This window comes from Beta vulgaris, chromosome 3, assembly GCF_026745355.1.
Source record: "Beta vulgaris subsp. vulgaris cultivar EL10 chromosome 3, EL10.2, whole genome shotgun sequence".
Taxonomy (NCBI): Eukaryota; Viridiplantae; Streptophyta; class Magnoliopsida; order Caryophyllales; family Amaranthaceae; genus Beta; species Beta vulgaris.
Window position 1 is genome coordinate 44,179,258 of NC_079204.1, and position 14,369 is coordinate 44,193,626.

At 33.1% G+C, this 14,369-nt stretch overlaps 1 protein-coding gene across 1 annotated transcript; it reads right to left on the minus strand.

The window, feature by feature from the left end:
* Positions 1–1,729: 1,729 nt before the first annotated feature.
* Positions 1,730–13,729, minus strand: LOC104888920 (uncharacterized). The gene is made up of 5 exons (XM_048640493.1): positions 13,666–13,729; positions 12,640–12,734; positions 12,327–12,416; positions 2,492–2,767; positions 1,730–2,287 (listed from the first exon to the last, which is right to left on the minus strand). Exons 1-5 carry the CDS (start codon positions 13,727–13,729, stop codon positions 1,730–1,732), a joined length of 1,083 nt encoding a protein of 360 aa, XP_048496450.1.
* Between the last annotated feature and the right edge of the window lie 640 nt (positions 13,730–14,369).

Consider the following 14,369-nt stretch of genomic DNA (forward strand, 5'->3'; position numbering starts at 1 on the left):
TGTATTAACATAAATTTTCGTCTTGTTGCCTAGAAATGCTTCCATCTTACGAAAAAACTTCTTCATCACATCATCTATACCTAAAACCGCTAAAGTGTCCAAATCAATGAATTTAGTGACGTGTACCTTTCTTGTGGGTCGAGCCAAAGATGCCGACCTTTTCTTGTGAACATCACTAAGGTACATAACCCCCATAGTATAATCTCCCCCGGTTTTGAGGAAGATGTCCTCGTCTCTGATGTTTTAGCTTTCTTCTTTGTCATATTCTCAGGAGCCGGTATGGGTCTTTTCCTATCTCTAGCCATGGCAACTCACTTCCACTCTCACAAGGTTTTTCACTCCCTCAACAATTAGAAACAACAAGTTGTCACATCCACAACGCAACAAATATCACCAAAAATCTCAATGCAATTCAACACATGACTACTAGTGACAATATCCAATCATACCATGAGCACAAGCATCAACTCGCAAATTAAACATTCAATCATGGGGATGTATCATCAAGCAACCAACTAATTGGAAAAAATTCAAAATATCCCAATTGAATTTCAAAATTTACCTCATGAGAGACAATAAATCCTCCAAAAACATCAACCAAAAGAAAATTGTGGCTTGCTCACGTGAAATTCATCAGCTTGATGTCCAGGAATACAACTACAACCTTCCAATTTTTCCAAATACTCTTCAAATTGTAAAACCCTAATTTCTGGAGTTTTGATGAATTTCGGGTAAAGTGTATGTGATTGGAATTGTGTTTATGGTGATTTTAATGGTGGTAAAGATTAGAAAATGAGAATAGAGGGGAAAATTTTGATGAAGGTGTGAGGGTGGAAAATCAATAGAAAGAGAGAAGAAAGTGAAAGAGAGAGAAAAGAACGTGAAAAAGGGATGAGGGGGAGGGAGAAGACTTTTTTTTGGTTTTCTTGTGTTTCGATTGTGCATGTTTTTTTTCTGTTTTGAAATTTGAATCTTTTTTAAACACATACCTGGAGACTCCATCGATTGCCGCTCCTAGTGAGGGTTTAGCCGCGACCCGCGACTACTGCTGCGAACCACTAATTTCACCGACCCGCAGGCTGAACCTACTCCTGGAACTCGTCCTGCCCAATAGCTGGGACACTGCACCTCGCGACTCGGTTGCTGCTGTAGGGAGCAAATTTATCGTGTTTTGTGCAATTTTTTTCTTTTTTTTAAAGCTTTACACAAAAGGAAATCATCAAATGCTAATAATAAGAATATTAATAAGAAAGTAAAATAAAATAAAATAATTGAACTAAAAAGAAATGCAAAACAAAAAATAACAAAGAAAAAGAAATGATAAGATACTCGGTTTGCCTCCCAAGAAGCGCCTTTGTTTGAAGTTATTGGCTCGACTAAGTGCATGATGACTCACTCTTCATATTGGGGCTCAAAGAAATCAACATTTTCTACTTTGAACCCCTCAGAGTAATGCTTAAGTCGTTGCCCATTGACATTAAATCGTTTATTAGTATAAATACTTGGGACCTACTACACCATAAGGGTATATAATAGTTACCTCAAAGGGGACATTAAACCGCATAATCGCTAACGTCACACATCATCTCAAATGGTAGAGACTAGTTTATGGCTTAAATGATAGGTGTAGAAATGAGCAATTCCTTTAATGCATCAAAGGCTCTCTTACACTCCTCATTGAACTCAAATTTTTCGTCCTTTTGCAATAGCTTGCGCAAAGGAGATGAAATCATTGGAAAAGCCATAATGAACCTACGATAAAAACTTGCATGTCCAAGAAAGATCGCAATTCACGAGCATTAGTGAGATAAGGGAGAGATCGAATGATGTCAATTTTTGCTTTATCCACCTTGATTCCCTTAGGTAAGATAACATGACCTAACACTATACCTTGTTCAAACATAAAGTGACATTTTTCAGAATTCAAAAAAAGGTTAGAGTCTAAGCAACATTTGAGCACAAGAGACAAATGATGTAAGCAAGTATCAAAAGAATCACCATAGACAGTAAAGTCATCAATAAAAACCTCCATGAAATGATCAAAATACTCTGAGAAGATGCTCATCATACACATTTTAAAAGTTGCAGGTGCCTTACATAATCCAAAGGGCATACGGCGATATGCAAATGTGCTGAATGGACATGTAAAAGTAGTCTTTTCTTGATCTTCCGGCGCCACAAGTACCTCAAAATATCCTAAATAACCATCAAGAAAACAATAAAAAGCACGCGTTACAAGTCTCTCAAGCATTTGGTCAATAAAGAGCAAGGAGACATGATCCTTTCTCTTTACCACATTCAATTAGCGGTAATCAATGCAAACTCTCCATCCATTCTGAACTCGGGTAGAAACGAAGTCACCATGTTGGTTCTCTACAACAGTTACACCAGAATTTTCGGGCACTACTTGGGTGGGACTTACCCACTTGCTACCTGAGATAGGAAAGATCATACCCATTTGCAGCAATTTCATGATCTATTTCTTGATTACCTCCATCATAGGTGGATTCCATCTGTGTTGGGGTTGTCTCACTGGCTTGGCCTCCTCCTCTAGCAATATCTGATGCATGCATGTGGATGGACTTACACCCTTAATGTCAGCAATAGTCCATCCAATAGCCAATTTATACTCCTTCAGGAGCACCACCAACTTCTCTTCTTGTTCATTGGTTAACTTACTAAAGATGATCACTAGTAAAGCTTCTCTCTCACCAAGGAAAACATACTTTAAATGATTAGGGAGTGGTTTCAATTTAATCATAGGTGCCTACAAACCAGATTGCAAAAGTTTCTCGCACGGCAGTATTAGTGTAGACACATAATCGTGTCTCCCCATTTAAGGATCCGATGATGAAACATACCATGGTCTTAATTGGTCCGATCCAAGGGCAGAGTAGTCTGAAAAAGCGATTCAAAACCATTTCAAAAAGTGTAATTTCTAAGAAATGACTTGCACCTTTTACTCGTTTGAAAGAAGTTAATATCGTGACAAGATTAAGTTTTATGTGGCGAGGAAATTGTATTTGTAGATTAATGTAAAATAGAGGTTCACACCTTTTACTAGTTCACTCGTTGATTTAAGCAAAGCGTAGACACAAAATAATCAATGATGACAACCACTATTATAGGACACAACCTCCAATCATCAATGAGCCTGAACATTCAAATTATCTCCCTCATTTCTCCTTTGTGATTTTACAATTTTTATCCATTTAAGTGAATCAAACAAGTCATAAGTCATTTAAATCTTCTCTAATCACTTTAGTATTGCTAGTTTGATTTTCATTTGTCTAAGAAATTTTCGATCTAGGTTGATCAAAAAGGGAACAAATGAACTATTATTCTGCCGTATTAATCACTTTTATTACAAACCGATAATTAGGGGTCATTGAACCTAATTTGATATTATGAAATCACAAGGGCAAGTTAGAAACTTATGCAATGTAAATTTCCCAGTCAAAGCTTCATGATTGGTCATTGAATCGAAAATTGAGTTCGAGGGTGAGGGTACGAACATGATTATGAATCAGGTTATCCCACTACTGGCCTCTATTCAACATGATTCTTAGACAAGTTTTATGCAATTATACAATTAGGAAGTAAATTTCAACGCACTAAAAATAATTGTTTAAATCGATTCATTAAACACAAAAAAGATTAATTTTTAGTGACATGTTATTAAGCAATGATATTACTGCTATCTTAAGTCAATTGTCCAAATTATATTATTAGAGGTTAGAACATTTGTTTAGGTATTGTACATGGAATTAATAAGCATCTCAAGTTATGAAAATAATAAACATGAAAATAAGAAAATATGTACAAAATTATAGAGAATATATTAAGGAGAAGAATATACACAAGTCATGAAATTGTATTGAGATCTACATCATGAAAAGCGCGTTATAAATGAAAAATAACAAGGACCCTTGGGAATATATTACTAGTGTCTCCTGAGTATTAGAGAGTAAAGATCTTCTGAAGGAGCAATCGTGGATCTTGTAACAAAACTAATACGAGACCGAAAGTATCTATGTGTTTAAATTGTTTAAGAGCACATTTACTTAAAGTATGTTTTTTTTTTTTGATCCATAGGAGCCACGAAGGCAGTACAAAGAAGGGGAGGGGATTCAAACCTGTGACCTATTTGTTCACAGTACCTCATATTAAGATGAGTATGAGAGAGTACAAGTACATAAGAAAGCGTTCCAAAATTCGGGCGAGGCTTGGCCTATTCATAGTTAAAACCGAGAAAATAAAAAGATAAGATTCAGCGTTGCACGATGCGCAACAGTGATGCTCCACATGCAGCACTGTATGCTGATGCATCCTCATACGCGTTTCTAGATTTTGCTTATTGTCTTGTAGTTGTGTGTGCGCAAGAAGCTATGCCAGAAAGCATTGAGATGAAGCGCATCCGCATATCTGACTCGATTTGTAATTAAATGATTCTTATTATCTTTATCAAATATTACCATTTAAATCCAAAAATCAATTATCTAAAGAGACAAAATAAGATTTTAATCCAAATCCATTATCTTAGAAAATATGTATCAAAAATTGATAGAAAAATAATTAGTTATCAAAACTAATTATCTGGACTCCTTAAACAAATTGGGTTGAGAATAAAATTAATTATCATGAATAATTAATTGGGCTTTGAATCTTTAAAATAAACAAACTTTTTGCTTTTAGAACGGGTTTTCGCCTATCTCCTTGGCTTATAATATATTTATGATCGGACCAATTAGGATGGTGGTATGTATAATCATTGGGTACTCATATGGAAAAACATGATTATGTGTCTACAATAAGTGAATAAGTGATCTTCCAGCAATAGAAAGATCCAAATGAATATTTAATAAAAATAGGTGATAAATCATTCATATATAGTATTATGAAGAAATTAAATAGAAATAGTGATTTTCATAAAAAGAAGTATATTGTAATCTATATAAATATATAGAAAGAGATGAAATCATGATTTTCTTAAAAAAATCAACAATAATAGTAATGCACAATTATATAAAGAGCAAAAAGTATGTATTTTATTTTCTCATATCTCTACATCCTAGTTCACTACTTTATCTTTACTTTTTCTAAAATCAATTTACTCCAAAAAAGTTTACAAGTCTCCACCAATGGCTGAAAAGACATCATTTATGCGCATTGTTACAGTGCTATTAGTCATCTTATCCTTTGGTAAGCGAAAATTATCATCATTATTATTGTTGTTGAATCATATTTTGTACTCCCTCCGTTTCCTAAAGATCTTCCCACTTACTGTTCCTACAGATACCAAGGAAAATCAAGTTGTGTGGGGCATGGTGTGAGTAAAGTAGGAGAGAGAAAGGGGTTAAGATAAATAAACAAATAAAAAGGGGTTAAAGTAGGAGAGAGAAAGGGAGTAAAATTGAATTATTAATGTAATGGTGGACCATATGATAGTGACATGAGAGGATAAATAGGGAAATTTGTTTTGCCAAATAAGGAATAAAGCAAAAGAGGGAAGATCTTTTGGAAACACCCTTAAACGGAAAGAGGGAAAATCTTTAGGAAACGGAGGGAGTATAATAGTAATTAAAGATTATATTTTATAAAATATATATGGCCCTCTCAACATTAACATGTTAATAGTAATCAAATATTTGTATAGCTCAAACCACATTTTTTGTTATTTCATAATATGACACTTATTTATAAACAAGGATTTCTAATACTTTAATTACATATAATATTGAGAAATTACGGATTGAAAATTTTCAATTAATTTCATAACTAAAACAACTAAAAACAACGAAAATACATCACCTAAGGCCAGTTCAACAAAAGTAGTTATATGGGTTGTGATGTTATGTTGTTATCTTTATACATTTTTTAAGGGGTTTAGTATATTTATTCTTCAGTTTATGAATTGGTAGGATCCTATTTTTTTTTTTTTTTACTATTAAATACATACCCCCAAAAAGAATAAATGAGATTTGTGTAGCAAGTACAATAGTTTATTATTGTGGAATTTTATCAGTCTAACTATAAGATCAAAACTAACAATAAAAAACATACTTAATTAAAAGACATAAATTGAAAATTCAGATTTGTAGCGGGTACATTATGTTTGATGTTGATGTACAAAGTTATTTTAGTTTCCCTTTGAATAAAAAGTTCGTGTTATATTTTAGGGAAAAAATAAACTTACAAAAGAATTATGATTTTTAATGCATGAAAGATGTTGTCACGTAGATGCTACACTTACATAAAAAAAAATTTTATTATCGATATATGATACATATATTATTTAGAAATTGCAAAATTGGAGCTTTAATTAGATAAACATTATAAACACTTCTTCAATATTCTTATTGAATTAAGGGAAAAAATATTTGTAGAAACAAACTGGATTTGTCACAATACATATAATCTATACTCAATCACGTAAGAACTGGAAGGTAAAATATGACAACACCTAAATGCCAGCCTACAACCTTCATTTGTAAAGTAGAACTGCTAGTTTTTTATTTTTTTACTGTATGATACAATATTCATTTGCCTAATATTTTATTTCATGGCTTAAGGTACTTGTGTCATGAGTTCAAGGTCTAACGGACATTTTGGAGTAGATCGATCTGACTCTTGCGTTCCCCAAAGCAACTGTACTTTTGATACATGTACGCAATATTGTGGAGTAAACGCTCGTAACCGTCATTGTGTAACCAGCAACCTTTGTTGTTGTACTTAAAACAATACAAAAAAAAAATGTGTTTTACATATATGTATTGTTAAACCCATATCTGAATAAAATAAATGAGGCACATATTTGAATTTAAAATAAAAATTTATTGTTATTATTTACCTTATGTTGTTCTCCTTTCCGCTATCATTTCTCGCTCTAGTTTCTTTCTTTAATGGTAATTTTAAGCTGAATTACCAAAATAGTTTAAGAAATAAGAATTTTTAACATATCGATATTGAAACATTATATATATGTTATAATAGTTTGGTACATAAGGGGTTATTTATATAGCCATTAATACTAAATGCAACACCCCCTGAATATGTAAAAGATCCAAAACTTATCAATTGTCTTTCTCATAAATAATTCATTCCCCCCGCTTTTAGACATGAATTTTATTAAATTAATTTGAGGTTTATTTCACCTTCCAACTCGAACATATGAGCAAATTGGCGATAATAAGTCGATAATTTGTAACATCAAATTGACTATATCTCGGCAACACTATCATGCAAAATATCTGCAATGTAATTTTTGAAAATTAAGAGTGTCATAATGTCATTCATTGCAGAAAAAAATATAATCAATATAGTATGTCTATAATATTGTTGAGAAATAAACCTAACCTAAATATTTATCATATACTTTTATATAAAATTTGATAGATTGGTTATGGTTGTCCTTTAATTTGAAAATGTCTCCTTTGATCTTTTTCTCAATTTTCAAAATGGACTAAATTAGAAAATTTTAGTCTTGCTGATTCCCCAAATGTAGGTATTATTCTTTCAATTTTTTTTTGTTTATTCCTTTATATATTCGATACTGAGATATATTGTTTCTCATGATTGGCAAAATTATTTTATGATTCACATAGTTTTCTCAAAAGCAAAATGTTATTCATACATTTATGGTACACATGGACATGATATATATATATATATATATATATATATATTATATATATATATATATATATATATTATATATATTATATATAATATATATATATATATATATATATATATATATATATAACATGGTTTGTATGAAAATTGGGGCTGCTATTTTATTTTCCTTATACATATAGCTTCTTTTCTAGCTATTTTACGTACCCTTTAAAATAGACTCAAAAAATAAGTAAATAAAATAGTTAATTACTTACAACAATGAAATCTATTCAAAGAAACTACATTTAAATAGAGCAATGTGGATAACAATAACCCTATGTGAAGAGTCCACTGATTTTCAGTTTTTTGAAAACATATGATATATATGGTCATAACAATAACAACACTTTTTCAAGTTTTTATAATAAGTAAAATATAATAATTTATATAAGTGTGGGTATATGTTGTCAAATGCCAACTTATTAGTTAATTATAATTTTACATTACAAGGTGTCACTAATGTTTGTTTTGATGCATTGTCTAGTTTACTTTATGTAAGAAGTTGTGGAATGAGATATTGTTGCATATGACTATAAAACTAAATCGGTATGAATAAATATTTGGCATTGGGTACCACTAAGAAATGGCTTGCACCTTTTACTAGTTTGAAAGAAGTTGTAACTTAACCTAATTCAATATTGTGACAAGATTAAGTTTTATGTGGAGGGGAAATTGTATTTGTTGATTAATGTAAAAGAGAGGTTCAGACCTTTTACTAGTTTGCTCATTTATTTAAGCAAAGAGTAGACACTGAATAATTAATGATTAAAACCATTATTATAGAACACAACCTCCAATCATCATTGACCCTAAACATTCAAAATATCTCCTTCATTTCTCCATAGTGATTTTATAATTTTTATCCATTTAAGTGAGTCAAACAAGTAATAAGTCATTTGAATCTTCTCTAATCCCTTTGGTATATTGCTAGTTTGATTTTCATTTGTCTAAGAAATTTTCGAACTAGGTTGATCAAAAAGGGGACAAATGAACTATTATTCTCCCATATTAATCATTTTTATTACAAATCAATAATTACGGGTCATTGAACCTAATTGGATATTATGAAATCATAAGGACAAGTTAGAAACTTATACAATGTAAATTTCCCAGTCATAGCTTCATGATTGGTTATTGAATCGAAAATAAAGTTCGAGGGTGAGGGTACGAACATGATCATGAATCACATTGTCCCGTCGTTGGCCTCTATTCAACACTATTCTTAGCCTATTTTTATGCAATTATACAATTAAGAAGTAAATTTCAATGCACTAAAAAGAATTGTTTAAATCGGTTCATTAAACACAAAAAGACTAATGTTTAGTGACATGTTATTAAGCAATCATATTACTGCGATCTTAAGTCAATTTTCCAAATTATATTATTTGATGTTAGAATATTTGTTTAGGTATTGTACTTGGCATTAATAAGCATCTCAAGTGATGAAAATAATAAACATGAAAACAAAAAAATATGTACAAAAGTATAGAGAATATATTAAGGAGAAGAATATACACATGTCATGAAATTATTTTGAGATCTACATCATGAAAAGTGCATTAGTAACATGAAATATATTAAGGACCCTTGGAAATATACCAATGTCGTCGCCTGAATATTAGAGATTATGGATCTTTTGAAGGAGCAATCGTGGATCTTGTAATAAAACCAATGCGAGACCAAAAGTATGTATGTGTTTAAACTATTTGAGAGTGTATTTACTTAAAGTATGTAGGAGTACATGATATTAAGACGAGTATGAGAGAGTACAAACACATAAACAAGAGTGCCGAAATTTGGGCGAGGCTTGGCCTATTTATAGTTAAAACCAAGAAAATAAAAGATAAGCTACAGCCTTGCACGATGCGCAATAGTGATGCACCACGTGCACCACTGTGCGCTCATGCATCCTCCTACGCATTTCTGGGTTTTGCTTACTGTCTCACATTGTGTGTGCGCAAGAAACTATGCCAGGAAGCATTGGGATGAAGCGCATCCGCATATCTGACACGGTTTGTCATTAAATCATTCTTTAAATGATTCTTATTATCTTTATCAAATATTACCATTTAAATCCGGAAATCAATTATCTAAAGAGACAAAATAAGATTTTAATCTAAATCCATTATCTTAGAAAATATGTATTAAAAAATTAATAGAAAGATAATTAGTTATCAAGAATAATTATTCGGACTCCTTTAACAAATTGGGTTGAGAATACAATTAATTATCATGAATAAGTAAAGTTTCTAAAAAGTAGTTCTTAAGCTTGTCTTTGACTTGGCAAATTTTCCTCCAATAATAACTAGCTCCAACTTTAGGATAGTAGCTCCACCAGTTTTTCACCCCATATGTAGACTAAATGTATCCATGTAATCCAGACATTGTCCTGTTTGGAAGCAATGGTCCAAACATACATTCCTAAACAAGCTAAGTTCCACATGATCACATCTCTGAAACCCATCCCCCCACATGCTTTACTCTAGCACAAATGTTCCTAGGGCACAACTCTAGGTCTTGATGAATAAGCAGAACTACTCCGTAAAAAGGCGCTAAAAAATTTATTCACTTCATCAAGGATACTTTTAGGCAATATAAACATCTAAGCCCAATATTTATGTAGACTCACAAGCACAGAGTTGATTAGTTGTGTTCTTGCAGCATATGCCAAGTTTCTGGAGCTCCAAACACTAGGGGAAAAAAAAGGAAGGGCTGCGCTTTCTTCATTACGCAGCCCTTCTATACAGTAGGGCTGCGCTTTTAAATAAAACGCAGCCCTTTGTTAAAGTAGGGCTGCGTTTTAATAGAAAAGCGTAGTCCTGTTTTGTGATGGGCTGCACTTGTTTAAAAACCGCAGCCCTACTGTTATAGAAGGGTTGCGCTTTTTAAACAAGTGCAACCCTACTGTTATAGGGGCTGCAATTTTTTAAAAGCGCAGCCCTATTGTTACAGAAGGGCTGCGCTTTTTAAAAAAATGCAGCCCTTCTATACAAATAGGGCTGTGCTTTTTAAACAAGCGCAACCCTTCTATGGGCTTTTTTTAAAAAAAAAAGAATTAAGTGCCTCACAATTTAAACGAACTCTCTCCTCTCTCTCTCTCTCTCTCACGCTTCTCTCTCACCCTCCCTCTTCTCTTGAAGGCAAGCAAAACCTGCACAATTGTATGATAACATCAGCATCAACATGCAAACATATATTTCTGAGTTGAATTAGTTATCTTTCAAAGGTTGGTAAACCGATTTATCAAGACCTGTTGAAGAATCTGGGGGAATTCTGAGCAGAGAGTTTTTCGTCCATGGTCATCTAAGATTTTCTCCAGAGAAATGGGGCAACCAAGGTCGTTTCGAGCATGTCTAGACCTGCCTGATTTGCAAAGGTGAAAACCGACAAAGCCTCCAAAAGAATAAACCGTATCTTGGGTTGGGTTTATTTTTATTTTTAAAAATTTTTGTTTTCGTTCCATTTTCTTATTTTTGTTTGTAATTTTAGAGTATAACTTTTGGTTGCTTTTGTTTTTGTTATTTAGGGTTTTGTATTTTTAATTAGGGTTTCGTTTGTTTTATTTGCATTTGTTTCCCTGATTTTTTTTCATTTTTTATTTCGTCCGTTGTAAAGTTGTATAAGTTTGGATAAAATTCAAAATTGCGTTGTTCTCGTGTATTTATTTTTAGGTTTTGGAATTCATTAATTGAGTTGTTTTTTGTTCGGATTACAGAATTAATAACGAAGCTCGAGAATTTATGCGGTTATCCAGTCAATCTTCGATGTCAATTACCAGGCGAAGATCTTGACGTTCTTGTAACGATGAAATCCGACGATGATCTCGCTAATGTTATCGATGATTATGAAAAAGCGTCGTTAATAACCAGAAAAGACAAGAAAATCATAGTGATTCTCTCTCCTCAGAAGTCTTCATCAACATCATCATCTGTTTCACCATCTCCAGTTTTGTTTTTATCGCCGTCGAGTTCAGCCGCAGATCTCTCTCCTACTAAATGCGATCGTCAGAAAATTGTTAACCGGAACCACCGGTGCCGGTTATTCGTTGATATTCTCCAGCGAGAAGAGTCCAATACGGCGTCGTTCGGGATTGTTCTCGTTTCATTTTTGTTCATTTTTTTCCATTTTTGTTCATTTTCGTTCATTTTTGTTCATTTTTGTTGAACTTTGTTTTGATGAATTTATGTAATTTCAGAAGGGCAAGTATGGTGTTTTTGGTTTATTGTGGAATATGTTAGTCTTGTTTCATCTGTTTGAATGAGAGTGGTTTGAGGGTTATCAACAACATGTTGTTTATACATATAATCATGTTGTTTGATAAAAAATAATTGTCAAATTTTTTTTTTTTGATAGGAAGGGCTGCGCTTTTACCTAAAAAGCGCAGCCTTTCTAAGCTTCAAGGGCTGCGCTTTTTAGGTAAAAGTGCAGCCCTACTTAAAAAGTGAAGGGCTGCAGTCAAAAAGCGCAGCCCTAAGGGCCTTTTTAGCGCAACCTTTCCTTATTTTTCCACTAGTGAAAGCCTAATCCTTGATGTCATCTTTTCTATGATCATGTCACATTGTACCTTAGAAATTTTCTTAGAATATATACCCCTACTTAAATGGCATTCTACTTCTCACAAAACCAGATGCATTTGTAATTCTTTTTACCTCCTCCTCCGCGATTCCATAAGTGTAGATAGCATATTTGTTTACATTAGCTTGCAATCCTGAAGTGACTGAGAACAATTTGAAAGCTTTCTGCAACAAGTAAATAGATGAAAACTCATCCTTGCAGCAAAGAATAAGGTCATCTGCAAAACACATGTGTGTTAGTTGCATTTCCTTGCATTTGGGATGAAATTGAAATTATTCCAGTTCACATAGCTTGCATAATTCCTTAGAGAGCTATTCCATACTCACTATAAACAACAAGGGGGATAAAGGGCCCTCTTATCTCAAGCCTCTGGAAGCTTTGAAATACCCTTCCAACATTGATCATAAGGTAAAACATGGGAGTTGTGACACATCGCATCACTAGGTCCACTGCCAATGGAAACCCAGCTGAGTCAACATTTCCTGCAAGAAATCCCAGTTGACATTATCATATGCCTTTGTTATATCTATTTTCATCAGACATCCTGGCTTCACCTTTTTCCTCCCATAATGCTTCACAAGATCTTGAACAACCATAATGTTATGTACTATGTATCTGCCAGGTACAAAGCCACCCTGATTCTCTACGATGATGTCGGGTAAAACTTGTCTTAGTCTGTTGCATAAGACCTTAGTAACACACTTGTACAGGGTGTTACAACAAGATATAGGCTTGTATTCAGTCACAATACTTGGATACCTAGTTTTAGGTATATCAAAGTAATTGTGGTGTTGTTTAATTCTCTCAAGATTCTGCCACTTTGAAGAGTCTCCAAAACTGCAGCTATGACATCTTCCTTGATTATATCCCAGTTGACTCTATAAAAGAAGCCCCAAATTCATCAAGCCCTAGTGCATTGGATCCATAAATGGAAAATAAAGCATCCTTAACTTCTTCAGCAGTATAAGGAGCAGTAGGGATGACTTTATGATCCTCTGTGAGAGTTGGGCCAGTTTGCACTATTTGTTTAATTACTCTAGGCCTAGATCCAGTGCTTGTAGTCCCCCCAAGAGCTTCTTATAAGATGTAAGAAAATCTTCTGCAACCCTATCAGGCTTATCAAACAATACACCTTATTCATCTTGGATATTGTATATCAGGTTTTGCGTTCTTCTTGCTTTAAGGCTTTGATGGATAATATTTGTATTTTCATCTCCACCGGCCTCTATGCCAATCTAGCTTTGATTTATGACTTAAAATCAATATACATCTTATGTTTCTCCTTGTACTCTAGCACTACTTGCATTTCCAGTTCAACTAGTTATGTATCTCCAGGATGCATATGCATGAGCTTTTGCGCTTCAGTCATCTTCTACTGTGCTTTCAAATCTACTATGTGCACTTCTGAAAAACCTTGTTTATTCAGCTCTTTCAATGCTTCTTTTACCTTTTTGAGATTCTTGATAACTCTGAACATTTTGGAACCTTGAACATGTATAGACTAGGCTTGCTTAGCAATGTCCAAGTAACGCTAAGAACTCTTCCACATTCTCAAGTATACAGTCAAAAGTGCAGGTCAGTGATCAAACTTATCTTCATTTTAGAAATTTAATTCTGCTGAGTTATGTGCATAAACCCATGCTTGATTAGATAGCATTCAATCTAGTTTAGACAATACCTTGGCTTCACCTTACTGCTTGTTATTCACTACTATAAAAAAAGGTATGGAAAACCGGTTGAAAACGACCTAGGAAACAGGATTACAACACGTCTCCATCTTACAGGTGTCCTAGGTTAACAGACCGGTTATAATACATGGTTTCTTTGATTCTTTGAGGGGCCAGTTGATAGGTAAAACCAGTCTCTTAGATAAGTGTACATATACTGTGAAAAGAGGTTAGAAGACTAGTTAACATTTATAACCAATCTCCTTACCTTACCCTTAGAAACTAGTTATTAACCATAACCTGTTTCATAAGTGTATTACATGTTTTTTTAATTAAAATGTTACAATATACATACATTATTTGTATCTGCTCCTGTATTTGCGGTTCCTTGTATATATGTTTTTTTTATAAAACAAATCTATAAATAGCTAAAATAATGTTATGAAGCAA

Bases quoted from the DNA above. Each gene is read 5' to 3' on its own strand.
- LOC104888920 (XM_048640493.1), bottom strand. From the start codon at position 13,729: ATGTTCAGAGTTATCAAGAATCTCAAAAAGGTAAAAGAAGCATTGAAA. The intron at 2,768-12,326 runs GTAAAAAGAATT...TCTGGTTTGTAG, and splicing joins ATGGAATCGCGGAGGAGGAG to GCACCTATGATTAAATTGAA. The intron at 2,288-2,491 runs GTAATCAAGAAA...AATGTGGTAAAG, and splicing joins GGAATCCACCTATGATGGAG to AGAAAGGATCATGTCTCCTT.